General features: G+C 35.7%; 1 protein-coding gene across 1 annotated transcript in view; it reads left to right on the top strand.

Annotated features, from left to right (window-relative positions):
• The window catches only part of LOC106651025, a 48,028-nt gene extending 34,576 nt beyond the window's left edge, over nucleotides 1-13,452 (top strand). Inside the window, exons 52-76 of the mRNA XM_023461164.1 lie at nucleotides 5-328; nucleotides 389-700; nucleotides 769-1,085; nucleotides 1,186-1,480; nucleotides 3,140-3,463; nucleotides 3,537-3,860; nucleotides 4,037-4,306; nucleotides 4,386-4,574; nucleotides 4,649-5,002; nucleotides 5,125-5,331; nucleotides 5,524-6,285; nucleotides 6,366-6,590; nucleotides 6,679-6,867; nucleotides 6,951-7,163; nucleotides 7,406-7,588; nucleotides 7,682-8,272; nucleotides 8,349-9,299; nucleotides 9,378-9,749; nucleotides 10,609-10,803; nucleotides 10,885-11,028; nucleotides 11,146-11,369; nucleotides 11,448-11,718; nucleotides 11,802-12,040; nucleotides 12,153-12,336; nucleotides 12,702-13,452. Of these exons, the coding sequence (XP_023316932.1) occupies nucleotides 5-328; nucleotides 389-700; nucleotides 769-1,085; nucleotides 1,186-1,480; nucleotides 3,140-3,463; nucleotides 3,537-3,860; nucleotides 4,037-4,306; nucleotides 4,386-4,574; nucleotides 4,649-5,002; nucleotides 5,125-5,331; nucleotides 5,524-6,285; nucleotides 6,366-6,590; nucleotides 6,679-6,867; nucleotides 6,951-7,163; nucleotides 7,406-7,588; nucleotides 7,682-8,272; nucleotides 8,349-9,299; nucleotides 9,378-9,749; nucleotides 10,609-10,803; nucleotides 10,885-11,028; nucleotides 11,146-11,369; nucleotides 11,448-11,718; nucleotides 11,802-12,040; nucleotides 12,153-12,336; nucleotides 12,702-12,940 (7,898 nt within the window). The 3' untranslated portion in view covers nucleotides 12,941-13,452. The remainder of the gene's footprint in view (nucleotides 1-4; nucleotides 329-388; nucleotides 701-768; nucleotides 1,086-1,185; nucleotides 1,481-3,139; nucleotides 3,464-3,536; nucleotides 3,861-4,036; nucleotides 4,307-4,385; nucleotides 4,575-4,648; nucleotides 5,003-5,124; nucleotides 5,332-5,523; nucleotides 6,286-6,365; nucleotides 6,591-6,678; nucleotides 6,868-6,950; nucleotides 7,164-7,405; nucleotides 7,589-7,681; nucleotides 8,273-8,348; nucleotides 9,300-9,377; nucleotides 9,750-10,608; nucleotides 10,804-10,884; nucleotides 11,029-11,145; nucleotides 11,370-11,447; nucleotides 11,719-11,801; nucleotides 12,041-12,152; nucleotides 12,337-12,701) is intronic.
• Nucleotides 13,453-16,573: the final 3,121 nt, after the last annotated feature.

Genomic DNA, 16,573 nt, shown 5'->3' with positions numbered 1-16,573 from the left:
TTAGCCAAACCTGTGTACGAATCTACTAGTCCATGTGTACCAACACCTTGTGGGGCAAATGCCATTTGTAGAGAAAAAAATGGAGTTGGATCATGCGTTTGTGTAACTAACTTCATTGGGAATCCTTATCAGGGCTGCCGTCCAGAATGTTCTATAAACACGGACTGTGCTTCAAATTTAGCATGTTTCCGATATAAATGCATCGACCCATGTCCTGGACTTTGCGGACAAAATGCTATATGTCACGTAGTTAACCATTTACCATCTTGTTTTTGTCTAAATGAATATACAGGAGATCCTTTTTCATTTTGTCGTAAAATTGTCCGAGGTAAAAAAAAATTGAAGTCACTTACGTCTGAAATGCCTATTGAGTAAAAAATTATTTTAGATGATATCATTGAGCATCAAATTAATCCTTGTACTACAAATGTATGTGGCTCCAACAGTGAGTGTCAATTAAAAAATGAACAAGTTGTTTGTTCATGTAAAAAGGGATATCTCGGATCTCCACCAGGTTGCCGTCCAGAATGTACAATAAATTCCGAGTGTCCAAATGAGAAATCTTGTCACAAAAATAAATGTCGCAATCCATGCCTTAATGTTTGTGGTATAAACGCACATTGCAGAGTGATAAATCATAGTCCTATTTGTTTTTGTAAAAATGGATTCTCAGGAGATCCGTTTGTTTCTTGCAATCTTGGTTTGTAGCTAAAAACCATTTTATGATTTAATACTGATATTAAATGATTTCACTTATTTCTCATTTAGAAAAACAAAGCAATCGAAGTGAAATTATCGATACACCTTGTCAACCTTCTCCATGTGGGCCTTACTCTAAATGCCAAGAAATCAATAAAAGCGCCATTTGTTCTTGTCGAAATACCTACTTAGGCTCTCCTCCAAATTGTAAACCCGAATGTTTCATCAATACAGACTGTCCTCATAATTTGGCTTGCATAAAAAATAAATGTTTAGATCCCTGCCTAGGATCTTGTGGGTTTCAAACAATATGTAATGTATTTAACCATATACCTATTTGCAAATGTTTAGAAGGATATTCAGGAGACCCTTTCACGTCATGTCAAGTATTGATAACAATAGGTATAAATTTAATGGTACAATTTTTGAAATTACCAGTTAAAAAATCTCTACCGAAATAACTATATCATTTTAGAATCTGAAAAGGCGACTACTGATTCATGCAGTCCTTCTTTATGTGGTATAAATACTAATTGTATAAATGGTATTTGTTCTTGTAAGCCCACATTTACGGGAAATCCTTACACCGAGTGCAGGCCTCAGTGTATAATGAACGAAGAATGCCCTCAAAATAAAGCATGCATCCGAAATAAATGCGAAGATCCCTGCATAGGAATTTGTGGCCAAAATGCACAATGCGTTGTATCAAATCATTTGGCCATATGTATATGCCCAGAAAATACGAGTGGACAAGCATTAATTTCCTGCATCCCTCATAGAGGTATAAAAATAATTTATTGAACCATTTGTATGCGCTCCACCTTGCATTTGAATATTATTTAATTGAATTTTAGAATTTTATTTTCATAATATTTAAATTACACTCAGAATCATTGCTTTTTGCACGCTAAAATTCAAGAGCGCATAGTGATTTGCACTTAAAATATTGAATGTTATAAATATTTCAATAGCTATACCGATTTCATTGTGTTGAAAAAATAGAAAAGCATAGGTTCAATTGATAATTTTTAAATCTGTTTTCTATAATTAAAAGTAAATATAAATCTAGCGAGATTTTCAAAAAACTGGTTTGACCATTTTTATTTTTAACTTAGCTTCCAAATCCCGTAGACATACTTTTACAGAAGGTATTTTTTCAACTTATTTCAAATGAATGTTCAGCAGAATAGTAAATATTCAGCCAGTTTGCTAAATGTATTGTTTTTCGGCTTGGAAATGGCTAAAAGTCATAAACACACTTATAATGCAAACAATCATAGGACACCGAAATAAGAAACCTCATAGCATGTTATTTAATTTCATGGCCAGTCTTGGTTATTAATCACCGTGCTCAGAGAAGTTCGTAGTCAAACTTTAATCATCTTAATTACTAGTCAGGAAAAGTATATGTTTAGTTAATTTTTTTCAGTGATAGTTTTTATTTAAAAAATCAATATACCATTATAAAAGTATATGTTGTAACTGTCCAAAGCTGAGTTATATGTAATGTATATTTCGTTTGAACAAAATACTATATAAAGTGTTTTTTGAAACAAAAGTGGGATCAAATTCATGCTAAATATGAAGAAATATTCAGATTTTTATGGAAATAGTTCACCCGAAAGCGTTCAAACAAGAGTGCATGATCATATTTTAATGTATAATTAAGAATTTGATGGAACGAGTAATGACTTAATTATGTAGTAAGTTCGTGAACTAAAAATAATTCAGGAACTTATAAGACTACAATTGTTTAGAATTATTATAAATTTCATATTTATTCATGTAATCTTTTTTGTTTGTAGATCGACTGTGTTCGTTCTACGGTGCGATATGATAACGTTGATCACGAATACAAATATGTCATATATTTATTGGTTATTATTCACTTGTATACTTTAATGTTTATTGTTTCAGCTATTTTTTGAATATATTTTTTAATTAACTTTCTTTTCTCTAGCCATAATAAAATTTCACGACTTTTCTTATACAAACACTTATACTATGATTCTATCTTTAATGATGGTCGTGCATGCATTAATATTTGACTATCAACTATAAATTTGTATATTTATAAATATAAGCATATTGTTTTATATATTTTACTCTATAATTGTACATATTAGTTGCTTTATTGCTATTGATAAGTTCACGCATTGGCTGATGAATTATTTTTATAATTTTCAGACTGTAAATAAAATGTATGAATTGTTCGTTCGTTTTGTACAGTTGCACACATTTTGAATTTTATTTATAAACATTTGAAGGAAAAACATCTAGTTGCCTATTAATTTTGAAAATTTTTAAATTGTAATAAAATTTTTCACGATACGAACTTTTTTATACTTTATATTTTTTTGAATGAGCTTGAGCTTGCTTCTTCGAAAAAAATCTAAAGTCATTTCCAATGAATCTAAAATCAATATTTTGAATTTCACAGAACCAGAAGAGCCAACAGCTATAGTAAGTCCATGTCACCCATCGCCATGTGGTGTTAATACAAACTGTCGAGAACGTTATGAGCAAGCGACTTGCGAGTGCTTACCTGATCATCGAGGTGATCCTTATGTTGGATGTTATCCTGAGTGCTTGGCCAACAACGACTGTCCCAATAACCGAGCTTGTCTAAGACATAAATGTATTGATCCATGCGATGGTACTTGTGGTATAGGGGCTACTTGTACAGTATCCAACCACGTTCCAGTATGCTCATGTCCATATCCCACTGTAGGCGATGCATTTACTGTGTGTAAGACACTTGAAGGTAATAAAATGTTATTTCAAAAATTCATTATTAATAGAAAGCTATTAAATAGAAAATATTTGTGTTTAAATAGGTCCAAAATCACCTGAAAATCCGTGTTTACTTAATACTTGTGGTCCCCATACGACGTGCGAAAATGTAAACGGTCGTGCTCTATGCCGTTGTTTGCCAGGGTTATTAGGCGATCCCTCTGATGTTGCTGGATGTCATCCTGAGTGCGTACTAAGCTCTGATTGTCCTGGTGATAAAACATGTGTCAATTTCCGGTGTAAAGATCCGTGTCTTGAAAATGTATGCGGTATCAAAGCTACATGCAGAGCTATGAATCATAGTCCACTTTGCAGCTGTCCAGCACCACTCGTAGGCAATCCATTTGAAGAATGCTATCACAAAGAAGGCAAGTTTTAATCAGACAAACGAAATACTAATTAAGTAGTATGCATAACTATGCATTTTAATTGAACGAAAGTTTTTTAAAGTTCCTTATGTTGCATAAGAGACACTCCTTGAGATGCAAAAATATAAATAAATATGTAAATAAATATTTAAAATTAAATATTTGTTTTAATACAGGTGTAGATTTATGCAATCCGAATCCGTGCTCTAGCAACGGCGAGTGTCGAGTACGTAACCGAGTTGCTACCTGCATCTATCCAGAGTGCGTTGTTAATTCCGATTGTGGCCGAGACAAAGCATGTTTTTCACAAAAATGTCGAGATCCTTGTATCGGCTCTTGTGGAATCAATTCAGTTTGTCGAACGGTTAACCATAAACCCGTCTGTTCTTGCCCAAGTGGTTTTATGGGAAATCCACATCTTGAATGTCAAGCTGTTACCGAACGACGTAAATATTTTTTTTTTAATAAATCATTGTTAAGATATTATTTTTATGAAATTTTAAAAAATTGCTCTATTATTTGCAGTTCCTCCGCCAGAGTGCACCGATAATTCAGAATGCACTAATGATAAAACATGCCATAACGCAAAATGTGTCGATCCTTGTACGCTCAATAGTTGTGGGCAGAATAGTCAATGTCATGTTCAATTGCATAGAGCCGTCTGTGTCTGTGGATCAGGTTACACTGGCAATCCACATTTGTCTTGTCGGGAACGTGAGTGTTTGACTATTTTTAATGATTCTTTTTAATTTCATCAATGTAAAAGTATTTTTTATTTTCAATCCTAGTTGGCTGTCGAGGAAATGACGAATGCCCCTTCAGTCAAGCATGCATAAATAATGAGTGCACAGATGCTTGCTTAATCACGCAATGTGGTGTGAATGCTTTGTGCAACGTTGATGGCTACCACAAAGCAAGATGTTACTGTCAAGAAGGTTATTATGGAAATCCATACGAAATCTGTGAACGTCCTGAATGCACCAGCGATGATGAGTGCTCCGAAAGTTTATCTTGTCGTAATTCACATTGTGTCAGTCCCTGTGACTGCCCACATAGTGCTCAGTGCCATGTTATCAACCATAGAGCAGTCTGCAAGTGTCCTCCAGGTTATACTGGCGATGCTTACTCGCAATGTGTTCGAGGTGTGTAAAAAATATGTCTAATAAGGGGTTTTTGGTGAAAAATGGGGGGATCATTTAAATTTTAAGTTCAATATTTTCAATCAGTCATTTTATATATTTTTATGTGTTATAATATTTAGAAGTACGAGAACATTCGGAGTGTAAAATCGATGCCGATTGCCCAAGCAAGTTGGCATGCTTCGATAACGTTTGCAGAAATCCTTGCGATGCTTCCCAGCCATGCATACCGCAAGCTAAATGTACAGTTGTTGATACTTTACCAATGAGAACAATGATATGCGAATGTCCGCGAGATTTCGTTGGTGATGCTACTTCATCTTGTGTCAAAGGTGAAAAGACGCTATTTACTTTTATCCAAAATTAAGGGGAAAAACCAGTGTTAATGTCTGTAAATTAAAAATTTCAATATTAACATTTAATTTACATGTTTTTTCAATTTACAGGATTTAACGCTGGTTTGTTCCCTTAATGATTTGTTTTTAAGTGATAAATACATAACAATGATTAATTGCAAATTTTAGCTGAATCATCGTCAGAAGCTGTATGCCAATCAAATTCTCAGTGTTCATCCAACTTGGCTTGCCTGAATCAGCGTTGTATCAGTCCTTGCTTAGCCAATCCTTGTGCACATACTGCAGAGTGTCTCGTTGAAAATCATCAACACATTTGTAAATGTCCAGTCGGTTACGTCGGCGATCCTTACGTTGACTGCGATTCTGACTCAATTCCACATCCAGAGTGTAGAACCAATTCAGACTGTCCCTCGGATAAGGCTTGCATTAACAGCATTTGCCAAAATCCATGCATGAACAACCGTTGCGGTTTGAATGCAGAATGCGTAACTATTCAACATCACCCAACCTGCCATTGTCAACGAGGCCTGGCCGGTAATCCACAAATTCAGTGTTTCGAAGCTGAATGCAAAAGTGACCCAGACTGCCCTTACGATAAGGCTTGTCGCAATAATGTATGCGTAACACCTTGCCTGGTGGACAACATTGTTTGCGGTCGAGGGGCCGAATGTCGAGCTGTAGCTCATCAAGCTCAATGTTCGTGCCCAGTCGGTACACAAGGAGATGCTCACATTGCTTGTACCACCTCGCGGTGTCAATACAATGAAGATTGTGCTGACCACGAAGTCTGTGAACGTTTCAATCGCATTTGTAGACCAGCCTGCGATGAAAGTAGCTGCGCCGAAGGTGCGGTTTGCCAAGCACGAGCTCATCAACCCAGATGTCACTGCAGAGCTGGTACCTTTGGAAATCCATTCGTGGAATGTGTTGGTGAGTTTTATCGAGATATTCTCAATTTTATTTTGCTTTAAATTTTTTACAACTTTATATAATATAATGCTTATCTCAAGATTCGGGAAAAAATCCAGTCAGTAAACCAGAATGTACAGAAGATAGCCAGTGTCCATCTGCAGAAGCATGCATTAATTCTCTTTGTCAAGATCCATGTGCACTCTCAAATATGTGCAGTACAGATCAAGAATGCCGAGTTCTTGGTACAGTACCAGTACGAACGATGATTTGTCAGTGTCCTCCTGAAACAGTTATAGATATCAGTGGAAAATGTAAAAAAATTGGTAAGTTATTTTTATTATTATTCTCTTTTTTTATTCATTCGATAAAAATTTTACTGTCATCTAATGCTGAACTATTTCAATTGCTTAGCTTATACTCCTCAATGTACATTTGATGATGAATGTAGAGATACTGAAAAATGTATGAAAGGTAATTGCATCGATGCTTGTCATATTACTAAGTGCGGTTTTAACGCACAATGTAAATCGGCTTTCCACACTGGAAACTGCATGTGTCCATCAGATCATACTGGTAATGCTCACGTTGAATGCTCTCTGAGTAAGTATTTCAGAATTTTTACATTGTAGCGGGATCTGAATCCTAGGAATGGATACATTTTCGAATATTTTTTTTAATTGCAGTTCCAATAACTCAAATACAACCAGAATTTGCTGAGTGCTATACGAATAAGGATTGTCACGAAGATCGTCAATGTATAAATTCAATTTGCATTAATCCATGTTCTACTGGAGACGTATGTGGAATAAATGCTCTGTGTCATGTTGATAATCATAATCCAGTATGTAAATGTCCTAATCATTACATGGGCGACGCTAAAATTGAGTGTATACCTCGTGAGTATAATAGTCTACAAATTTCTTTTTTAAGTCACTGAAGGTAGAAGCAAATTTCCATAGGTACGGAAAGGTATGGAAATTGAATTTCCATAGTTTTTCTCTAAATTCAATATTTTTTATGAAATTCACACATCATAATTTTGTAAAAGTTAAAAGTTCAATGAAAAATTGTCCTGCCTTATTAAAATTGTAATTTAATTGATGTATTAAAATATGCACTATCTCTTGACTCAATACAGCTGCTCTCGTGGTTCAATGCCATACTAGCAATGAGTGTGGGATCACGGAATCTTGTTTCAATGGACTTTGTATCAGTCCTTGCAACTGCGGGCCAAACGCCAAATGTTTAGTCACCAATCACTATCCTTCTTGCATTTGTCAGCCAGGTTATTCAGGAAATCCACAAATAGGTTGCGTTAAAGGTATACACATACACATAATACTACAGTTCAAAAATTATTTATCAATATAATTTAAAAAAGTGAAAAATATTCTCATCGCATTTAATTTTACAGTTGAGTGTGAAAGTGACAATGACTGCACCAACACCGATACATGTTTCAATAATCAATGTATCAATCCTTGCATACTCGAAAATCACTGCAGTATAAATGCCGAATGCGTAGCTCAAAACCACCGAGCAAACTGCCAGTGCCGAGTTGGTTATATTGGTAATGCCGAAGTTTTGTGTGAACGAGCCGAGTGCAGCAGCGATCACGACTGTCCATCTGAGCTAGCTTGTCGTGGTTCACGATGCATCAATCCGTGCAGCAGTGATTCACCGTGTGCACGCAATGCCAAGTGTTTTGTAGTCAACCATGAAATGTACTGCAGGTGCCCAGAGGGTTCTCCTAGCGGTAACCCTTATTCTTACTGTGAGAGTCGAGCCGTTAATCTTGCAGATGATGAGCCCGAATGTCGGGCAGACAGCGATTGCCCGAGTAAGCTAGCTTGCATCAACTATCGCTGTATCGAACCTTGTCCAAGTATAAAGCCTTGTGACCACAGTGCTGAATGTCATGTTCTCGACACCTTCCCTGTGCGCACTATGGTTTGTACTTGTCCAGATGGATGGATTTCAGATGTCGATGGCATCTGTAAACCACGTAAGAAAAAATTCTTTAAAAAATTAGAAAAAAATCTTTGTTATAGATTAATCGAATTTAATTTCTTTTATTACAGTATTGTTGTCAAACAAAGCCTCTTGTACCACGGACGACGATTGCCACGAGAATGAAAGCTGCGTAAACCGGCAGTGTCGCGAATCGTGTGCTATCTGTGGTACCCATTCTATCTGTCAAGTCCATAAGCATCGGGCAGTATGCTCTTGTGAGCCAGGCCATGAAGGAGATCCAGAGCGCGGTTGCGTACCAGCGCAGTGCTCGCGCGATGACGAATGCGCAGACGACCGCTCCTGCGTGGCTGGAAGCTGCGTACATCCATGTTTGCTGTCGGATGTTTGTGGACCTCACGCTGAATGTTACGCTGCAAATCACGTTGCCGAATGTCGCTGCCGCGCAGGCTCACATAGTGATACTCAGCTAAGCTGCAAGGTGGTCGGTTGCTACAGTAACAGCGATTGTCCGAGCGACTTTGCCTGCGTGAACATGCTCTGTGTAGACCCTTGCCTGCGCGAGCATGGCTGCTCTCGACGTTCCGAGTGTCGAGCGCGCAACCATCTTCCAATCTGTCGCTGTCCACCCCATCATCATGGAAATCCATATGTAGCTTGTGAGCCGGAAGAACAGCCCGAATGTCGTCGTGACGGCGATTGTCTAGAACAACAAGCTTGCCTCAATAACCGCTGCGTTGATCCTTGCGCTGTTATAGAGCCTTGTTATGCCCCTTCTGAGTGTCGCGTCTTACCAAGCCTACCAGTGCGTACTATGATCTGTACCTGTCCGAGTGGCTACATCAGCAGTGGAAGTGGCACCTGCCAACCCGTTACTTCTCTAATAACTCTTGAATGTACAACAGACAGCGACTGCGCTTCAGAGCGTGCTTGTATCAATGCTATTTGCAAGGATCCATGCGCTTGTGGTTCGAATGCCGTTTGCAATGTTCTTGATCACAAACCCATCTGTTCGTGCATCGCTGGTTATGATGGAAATCCAGATGTTGAATGTCGGCCAGGTGAGTTGTATTTCATTTTTAATGTGGAACGAAATTTCAGCATTCATATAAAGAACAAGCGACTTTTTTTCTTTTCAGTTGGTACATGCCGATCTAATGACGAATGTCTTGGCACACAAGCGTGCATTAATCGACAGTGCATATCTGTTTGTGCACCTTCTTTAGAAACTTGTGGAAAGAATTCTGAATGTTATGGTCTCGAACATCGAGCTATTTGTGAGTGTCCTGCTGGATATAGTGGCAATCCAGCCGTATTATGTACACTCATTGTTGGTTGCCGTAAAGACACTGACTGTCCGTCAGACAAAGCATGTATAAATGAGCTTTGCGAAAATCCTTGTTCTCAAAATCTTTGTGCCCCGGATACTGAATGTAGCGTTTACAACCACGTAGCAGAATGTTCTTGTCCACCTGGTTATACCGGTCACGATATCCATCATTGCGTACCAGGTTTGTATTTTCAAGACTAATTTTTAAGGGCTAACAGGGGGCTTAATTATTTTTCATTTTTCAGTTGCAGTACTAGGCTGTAAAAGTGAAAAAAAATTTTTTTTTCAAGAAAACACATGATAACTCTTTTCAATACCCTATTTGAACGTATTTTGTGCAGTTAGATATTTAGAAACAGTTAAATACATCAATAGAAAGTGTGTTGACACACAACACAAGCTTTAAACACATCTAAGCTACCTGTCGTAGAAATCCAAGAGTGAGCATTAATCTAATAAAGACTATGTGGTTTCATTTTGTTCAATAGCCAATTGGACATGGTCGCAACCAAAAGCTAGCCATAAGATGAACTGTAGCTACTTGTACATATAGCAAAGTAAAATTAATTTATGGAAAATGGTGAAAAATGAATACTAAATTCTAGAAAATTGTACACACAAGTAGCTACAGTTCATCTTATGGCTAGCTTTTGTTTGCCACTATGGCCAATTGGCTATTGAACAAAATAAAACTACACAGTCTTTATTAGATTGATGCTCGCTCTTGGATTTCTACGACAGGTAGCTTAGATGTGTTTAAAGCTTGTGTTGTGTGTCAACACACTTTCTATTGATGTACTTAACTGTTTCTAAATATCTAACTGCACAAAATACTTTCAAATAGGGTATTGAAAAGAGTTATCATGTGTTTTCTTGAAAAAGAAATTTTTTTTCACTTTTACAGCCTAGTACTGTAACTGAAAAATGAAAAATAATTAAGCCCCCTGTTAGCCCTTAATTTCTCAAAGTCAGTTAACAATATTTAAACATAACATAAAATTTATATAAAAAACCATCAAATTATTTCAATTTATTTGTAGTGGGTTGTCGAAGTGATGACGAGTGTCCATCGAAGCACTCTTGCCTCAACAGAAAATGTGTAAATCCATGTGAAGAGATAAGGCCGTGTGGTGTTAATGCAATTTGTACAGTTTTGGACACTCATCCCATACGAACAATGACATGCGACTGTTTACCAGACTATCATGGAAACGCTATAGAACACTGTGAACCAAGTAAGTTAATAAAACAATCCTCATTTTATCAAGAATTTTATGCTATAAATTCATAAAAAAAATTTTCTAATCTATTTTCAGTTTGTGAGTTGGAAAAAGGTCAAATTCGTAATGAATACGGAGAATGTGTATGTCCACCAAATCATGCAAAGAATGATAAAAGCATATGTATACCATGTTATCCTGAAACAGGAGTAATGATCGATGAAAACGGAATGTGTAGAGGTACGTATTCTTCGTATACACCAAAAGTTTTTAGTTAAAACCTATTTGAATTATTTTCATCGCGATGAATTATTTTATTTAAGATTTTTCCAAACTCAACAAAATTTTATGTTACAGCCAAAAAGTTCGAAGATTTCAAGAAATCGATGAGTGTAAAATGTCTCTCAGATGGTGTACTGGTTACATTGGTCGGCCAAGGCGAAGCTTTTAACGGTATTATATATGTGAAACATTACAGTTCCAACGAAGAATGTAGGAGAGATCTTAAATTTTATAAAGATCAACAAGTTGTCGAAGAATTCAAGGTCACCTTTGGTACATGTGGATTATCTCATGTTAACGTTCGTATTGCATTATGAATTTGATCATTTTCATTGTTACACTATGAAAAATCTAATTTTTGATTATTCATTTGATAGGGAGTTGCTAGCTTTACCTTGGTTATTCAGAGACATAAAAAGCTTATGACTTACAATGCACAAGCTTACAGTATTAAGTGTTTGTATCAAATTGGAGAGCAGAATATCACTCTTGGTTTTAATGTATCCATGATGACTACTGCTGGTACAATTGCGAATACTGGACCTCCACCAACATGCAGAATGAAAATTGTTAGTCAAAATGGTAACGAAATTAGTCAAGCTGAAATCGGCGATGGATTAAGACTGCAAGTAGATGTTAGCCCAACGAGTAAGATATTTTATTTAGTATAACTTGATAAGTTTCAAATACAGTTTAGTCAACAGATTTTAATTATAATTTTATCATTTCAGCAATTTACGGAGGATTTGCTCGTTCTTGCGTTGCAAAGACGACAGAGAATGAAGTAGAAAATGAGTACATTGTGACAGATGAAAATGGATGTGCGACTGATCCGAGTATTTTTGGCGAATGGGAACAAGATCCCGATACTCAAACTCTTATGGCAAACTTTAACGCCTTTAAATTTCCCAGTAGCGACAATATTCGTTTCCAATGTAATATTCGAGTATGCTTTGGAAGGTGTCAACCGGTAAGGATAAACTTGATCGTTAATCACATTAAAAAAATTGATTTTTTAGAAGTTTTATTTTTTTCAATACATAAAAAATGAACACAAGTAAATGGTAAATTTTGATATTCAGGTAAACTGTAGAGGATACAACGCTTTTGGGCGCAAAAAACGGGACGTCACGAATGTTAATGACACGGCGATTCACTTGCCTGAAAACATAATAGGAGACGAACGTGGAAATATAAATGTTACCTCAAATTCTATAGTAACCATCGAAAGAAGAGAGGATAGATATCCATTATATCAACCTAATGGTGAGATTTTTGCTGTAATTTCTCTTTTTATTTGGAAAACTCAGACCCGATCATGTGGAATAGCGATTTATACAACAAGTGGGATATGCTTTTTATGCAAAACGAAAGGTGGCGAGTTTTGCTGAAAAACCTGTCACACAAGTTGCATAAAATATTTCATAGTACAAGAGCCTAAAATTAGCGGAAAAGTTGCGATATTTAATTTAGAGTGCTATAACACAGATGTGTTCTTTTGAAACGCGAATAATAAATCAGATTTATTAGTTTTAAGTTTTTGCGAAGTTTTCTCAACAAAAAGAATTACAATGAAAAATAAATCTTTTATAGTAAATGGAAGTCTAAGATTATAAAATTGATAATTTCAGATCCGTCACCACGGCTGTCCGAGGATGTTTGCATTTCTACGGCTGGCTTTGTGATTTCGTTGATCATTACGGCGCTTTTAGCACTAGTCGCAGTAGCTATTGTTGTGTCATGTTGGTTGATGGCGTACCGACGTCAACCAAAAACTGCTGGTCCCTTGCCACATCCACCAGAGTTCCCAAATCCTTTATTTACAACAGAATCAGTAGCTGAGCCATCACCTGATTACTACATCACGTAAACTGCTAATATTGCTCGTAAACCACAATATTTCCAACAATGAAAAGGTGCAATTAAAATTCATCAATTTTTATAAAAAATTTCTAGTATAATAAATAAATTATTGTTTAACTTACGATATTATATTAAAACGAAAAAACATGAAGTTTTCTTAAAGTAGTATGGGTAATTAATGTAATATGGAGAATGCGCCAAAGAGCTCCGATTAATCTTGTCCGTCCTATGAAATGATCGCGTTGCTCAGCGGAATTAGCATTTTCGACTCAAGCATCTCCTCCAATGACTGGTTGTCAATATTTTATTTACCATATCTATCAATATTTACAATATGCAATGTGCATAGCTTAATTTTTTCCCAAGTATAATATTTTGAAAAGTGTGTTATTCTTTGTGTAGTTGTATACTTCAGTTACTGCGAAGAAAATGAATGTTGCTGACGAATGTGTCAGTGTGTAAACACGATTTGTGATTTTTTATTATTATTCTGTAATTCATACATGTCCAAGGTGATGGTGTTGCCTTCCATTCCTGATTTATTCTTTTTTAATTTATAAATATATTTGTATATTCTAGTCAATGGAGGATTTGTTTTATGTCTATATTTTACTCTGATATGACGTTATTTTCGATTCAAGAAAATAATTACTGTGTAAAAATGAATAATTTTTAAAAATAGTTCCATAGTAGTTCTAAAAAAACTTTAAATACTAGAAAATTGTACATTTTTTAAAGAGAATAATAAATAAAAATTTACTACTGTGTTTAATTTGATTAAATTTACTTTATGATTCCTTGTATAATTTTTTTTTGTTTTTAAGCAAATTCTAACATTCATGGAAAGTTCTTATAACTTTTGTTTCCTGACTGAAATAGCTCTCACACAACCTTGAATTGAGGGGGAAGTATTTTGTTCTTTTTTTATAAGAAGTTTAGTATTAGCATATAATAAAAAAAAGTCTTAATTCTCATAAATGCATATGAAAGTAAGTATATTAGTGAAATTTTTATTCAAAAATTGTCATATTTAAGTCTTTAAAAGAAAATATAGCAAATGTTCTAGTGTAAGACGTTACTTTTCACAGGATCATCTGATAATAAAAACTCCAAAAGGCATTATTAGTTCATTAATTGTCTTAGGTTTCAATATTAAGTATTTTCATTTAAATAAAAAAATAAAAATCCCGTTTCTCATTTTTAATTTCCTAAAATAAATTAATTAATAATTTTTAAATGAAAAATCCAAACTTTACTTGAGTCATAGTCAAGTTGTTCCCGTTTCATACCCCAACAGGTTGCTCCAATCAATTTGAAATAATTTTTTTGAAAATTTAGGCAATTTTCTACAAAAAAGCTCACGGTCACTTTTACTTTTGAATCATTCTACTTTAATCTAGGAATTATTTGAATATTTGTGATTTTTCATGAATTTCGAAAAAACGCTAAAATGGCCAACTTTGGGCCTCTGAAAAAAAGTCATAGAACGCCCCAATTTTTCTAAAATTTTTTTTAGACAAATCCGACATTGAAAACAACAAGTTTTTGATACTTGCAGAAAAACAATTTTTTGGCCATTCCATCACAATCTATCACAAGCTCCTTTACCATGAGCCGTGGCAGAAAAATGGCAGAAAAAAAAATTGCAGGCGAACGGACAGAAGTTTTTAAACAAAAATTTTTTCACAAGAAGATATTTAAATAAGGATGGTCTTGATCACATCAGATACCTAAACAAATTGTTCATTTAATTTAAATATTTATTTATCACTTGACTCCCATAAGAGCAGCTACGTTCAGTGCCGAGCGTACACCGCCATCTTGGATGAAAACGAGCACTGCTTCAGATCCCAATTGCATAAAATTTTGTATGCAACACGTGTCCAGCTTTTTGCGCCTAGTGTGCTGAAAAAAACCCACTCGTGCTGGCATGGCCGATACTCGTGTCTTTTTCTGCACACTCTTGCCCAAAAACGCCTTTTGGGCCCTTGTTGCATAATAGTACTTTACGATACTAGTGCCATAAGTGACACTTTATGGCACGGTGTAGTTTAGAGTTCGAGCTCAGCGAGGGTCCTAATAGCTGGGCCGAAAAGTGTCCCCATGGCACGAGTATCGTACAACATTTTTTCACATACCCTAGTGCAAAACTCGACTTTGTTCCTCCTTTTCCGGGAGCAAAATCGACTTTTGCATCGCGCCAACTTCACGTTGCATTTTGCTCCCGGCTTGCTTTACATGAATACTATTGCATTGTTTTTTCTCCCAGCTTGCTTTTCACGTGTAGCTACATAAACGCACCTAACCATACAGATTATCATTTTTGCAATAAAAAATGGCTATAGTAATCGATCAATTAAGTGATGAAGAATCATTTGACGAAGACGATGCTGAAACAGAGGACAGAGCTTTCGCAGCAGAAGCTGAGTGGATAAAATCTAATTTGCTGCCAACAAAATCTCGCGGGCAATACGAAAAGGCTTACTCGGCATTTATACACTGGAAAACTGAAAATAGAAGATCTTCCAGTGAAGATGATTTACTCGTATATTTTGATAAACTATCGGCATTATACAAGCCACCTACGCTATGGAGTCATTGGTCGAAGTTGAAATCGCTGATGATATTGAAAGAAAATATTAACCTCGATCAATATCTATTATTGAAAAATTTATTAATAATAAAAAGTAAAGGTTACAAACCTAAAAAATCAGCGGTTTTAACTATGGAACAAGTGCAAAAATTCCTGATTGATTCGAATGATGATACTTATTTAGCCATGCAGGTGAGTTGAATATTGTACAATATCATTAAGCTAAACACTAAAATTTTTAACACTCGATATATTCTTATATTTAGGCTATTCTGATTTTTGGGATATTTGGTTGTCTGAGATGTAAAGAATTTTTAAACATACTTACAACGGATATAACAGATACAGGTTCTCAGTACATCGTTTTAATCAGAGATACAAAAACTGGAATTGATCGAAATTTCGTCATTGGGCAACAGTATTATGGTATCATCAAAGCATACTTAGATCTGAGACCTTCAGATATGCCAAGCAATCGACTATTTGTTTATTATAACAAGGGAAAATGCACTCGACAATTCATAGGAAAAAATACCTTAAGTGGCATCCCAAAAATAATTGCTCAACAATTAAATTTACCAGATCCAGATTCGTACACGGGGCATTGTTTCAGACGTAGCTCAGCCACGATACTTTCAAATACAGGCGCCAACTTGAACATGGTTAAAAAACATGGTGGATGGAGTTCTGATACTGTTGCACAAGGCTATTTAGCATTTTCTATAGCAGAGAGAACCGAAATTTTCAATAAAATGGCTGGTCCTTCATCGACTCAAATTCAACCTCCTTTGCAAAGAAATAATATGAAAAAAACCTCTTCTGTGCAACCTAAGATATACGCGTCAGCTCAAGAACAGCCTTCTACTAATAAATATAATTTGAAAACAACCCCGCCTGTGCAATCTGTAACCCGCACCTCAGCTCAAAAGTCGCCTCCTAGAAATGGGTGTAATTTGAAAAAAAGACCTTTGACATATACAGTGGCTGACGATATTGAAAATATTGACCCTGCAGAGTCACCGTCACAAAAAATGATCGATAATTTTA

This window comes from Trichogramma pretiosum, unplaced genomic scaffold (genome assembly GCF_000599845.2).
Source record: "Trichogramma pretiosum strain Unisexual culture from Peru unplaced genomic scaffold, Tpre_2.0 scaffold36, whole genome shotgun sequence".
Taxonomy (NCBI): Eukaryota; Metazoa; Arthropoda; class Insecta; order Hymenoptera; family Trichogrammatidae; genus Trichogramma; species Trichogramma pretiosum.
Note: the sequence above shows the minus strand (reverse complement) of the source record. Positions and strands in the feature narration are given on the sequence as shown.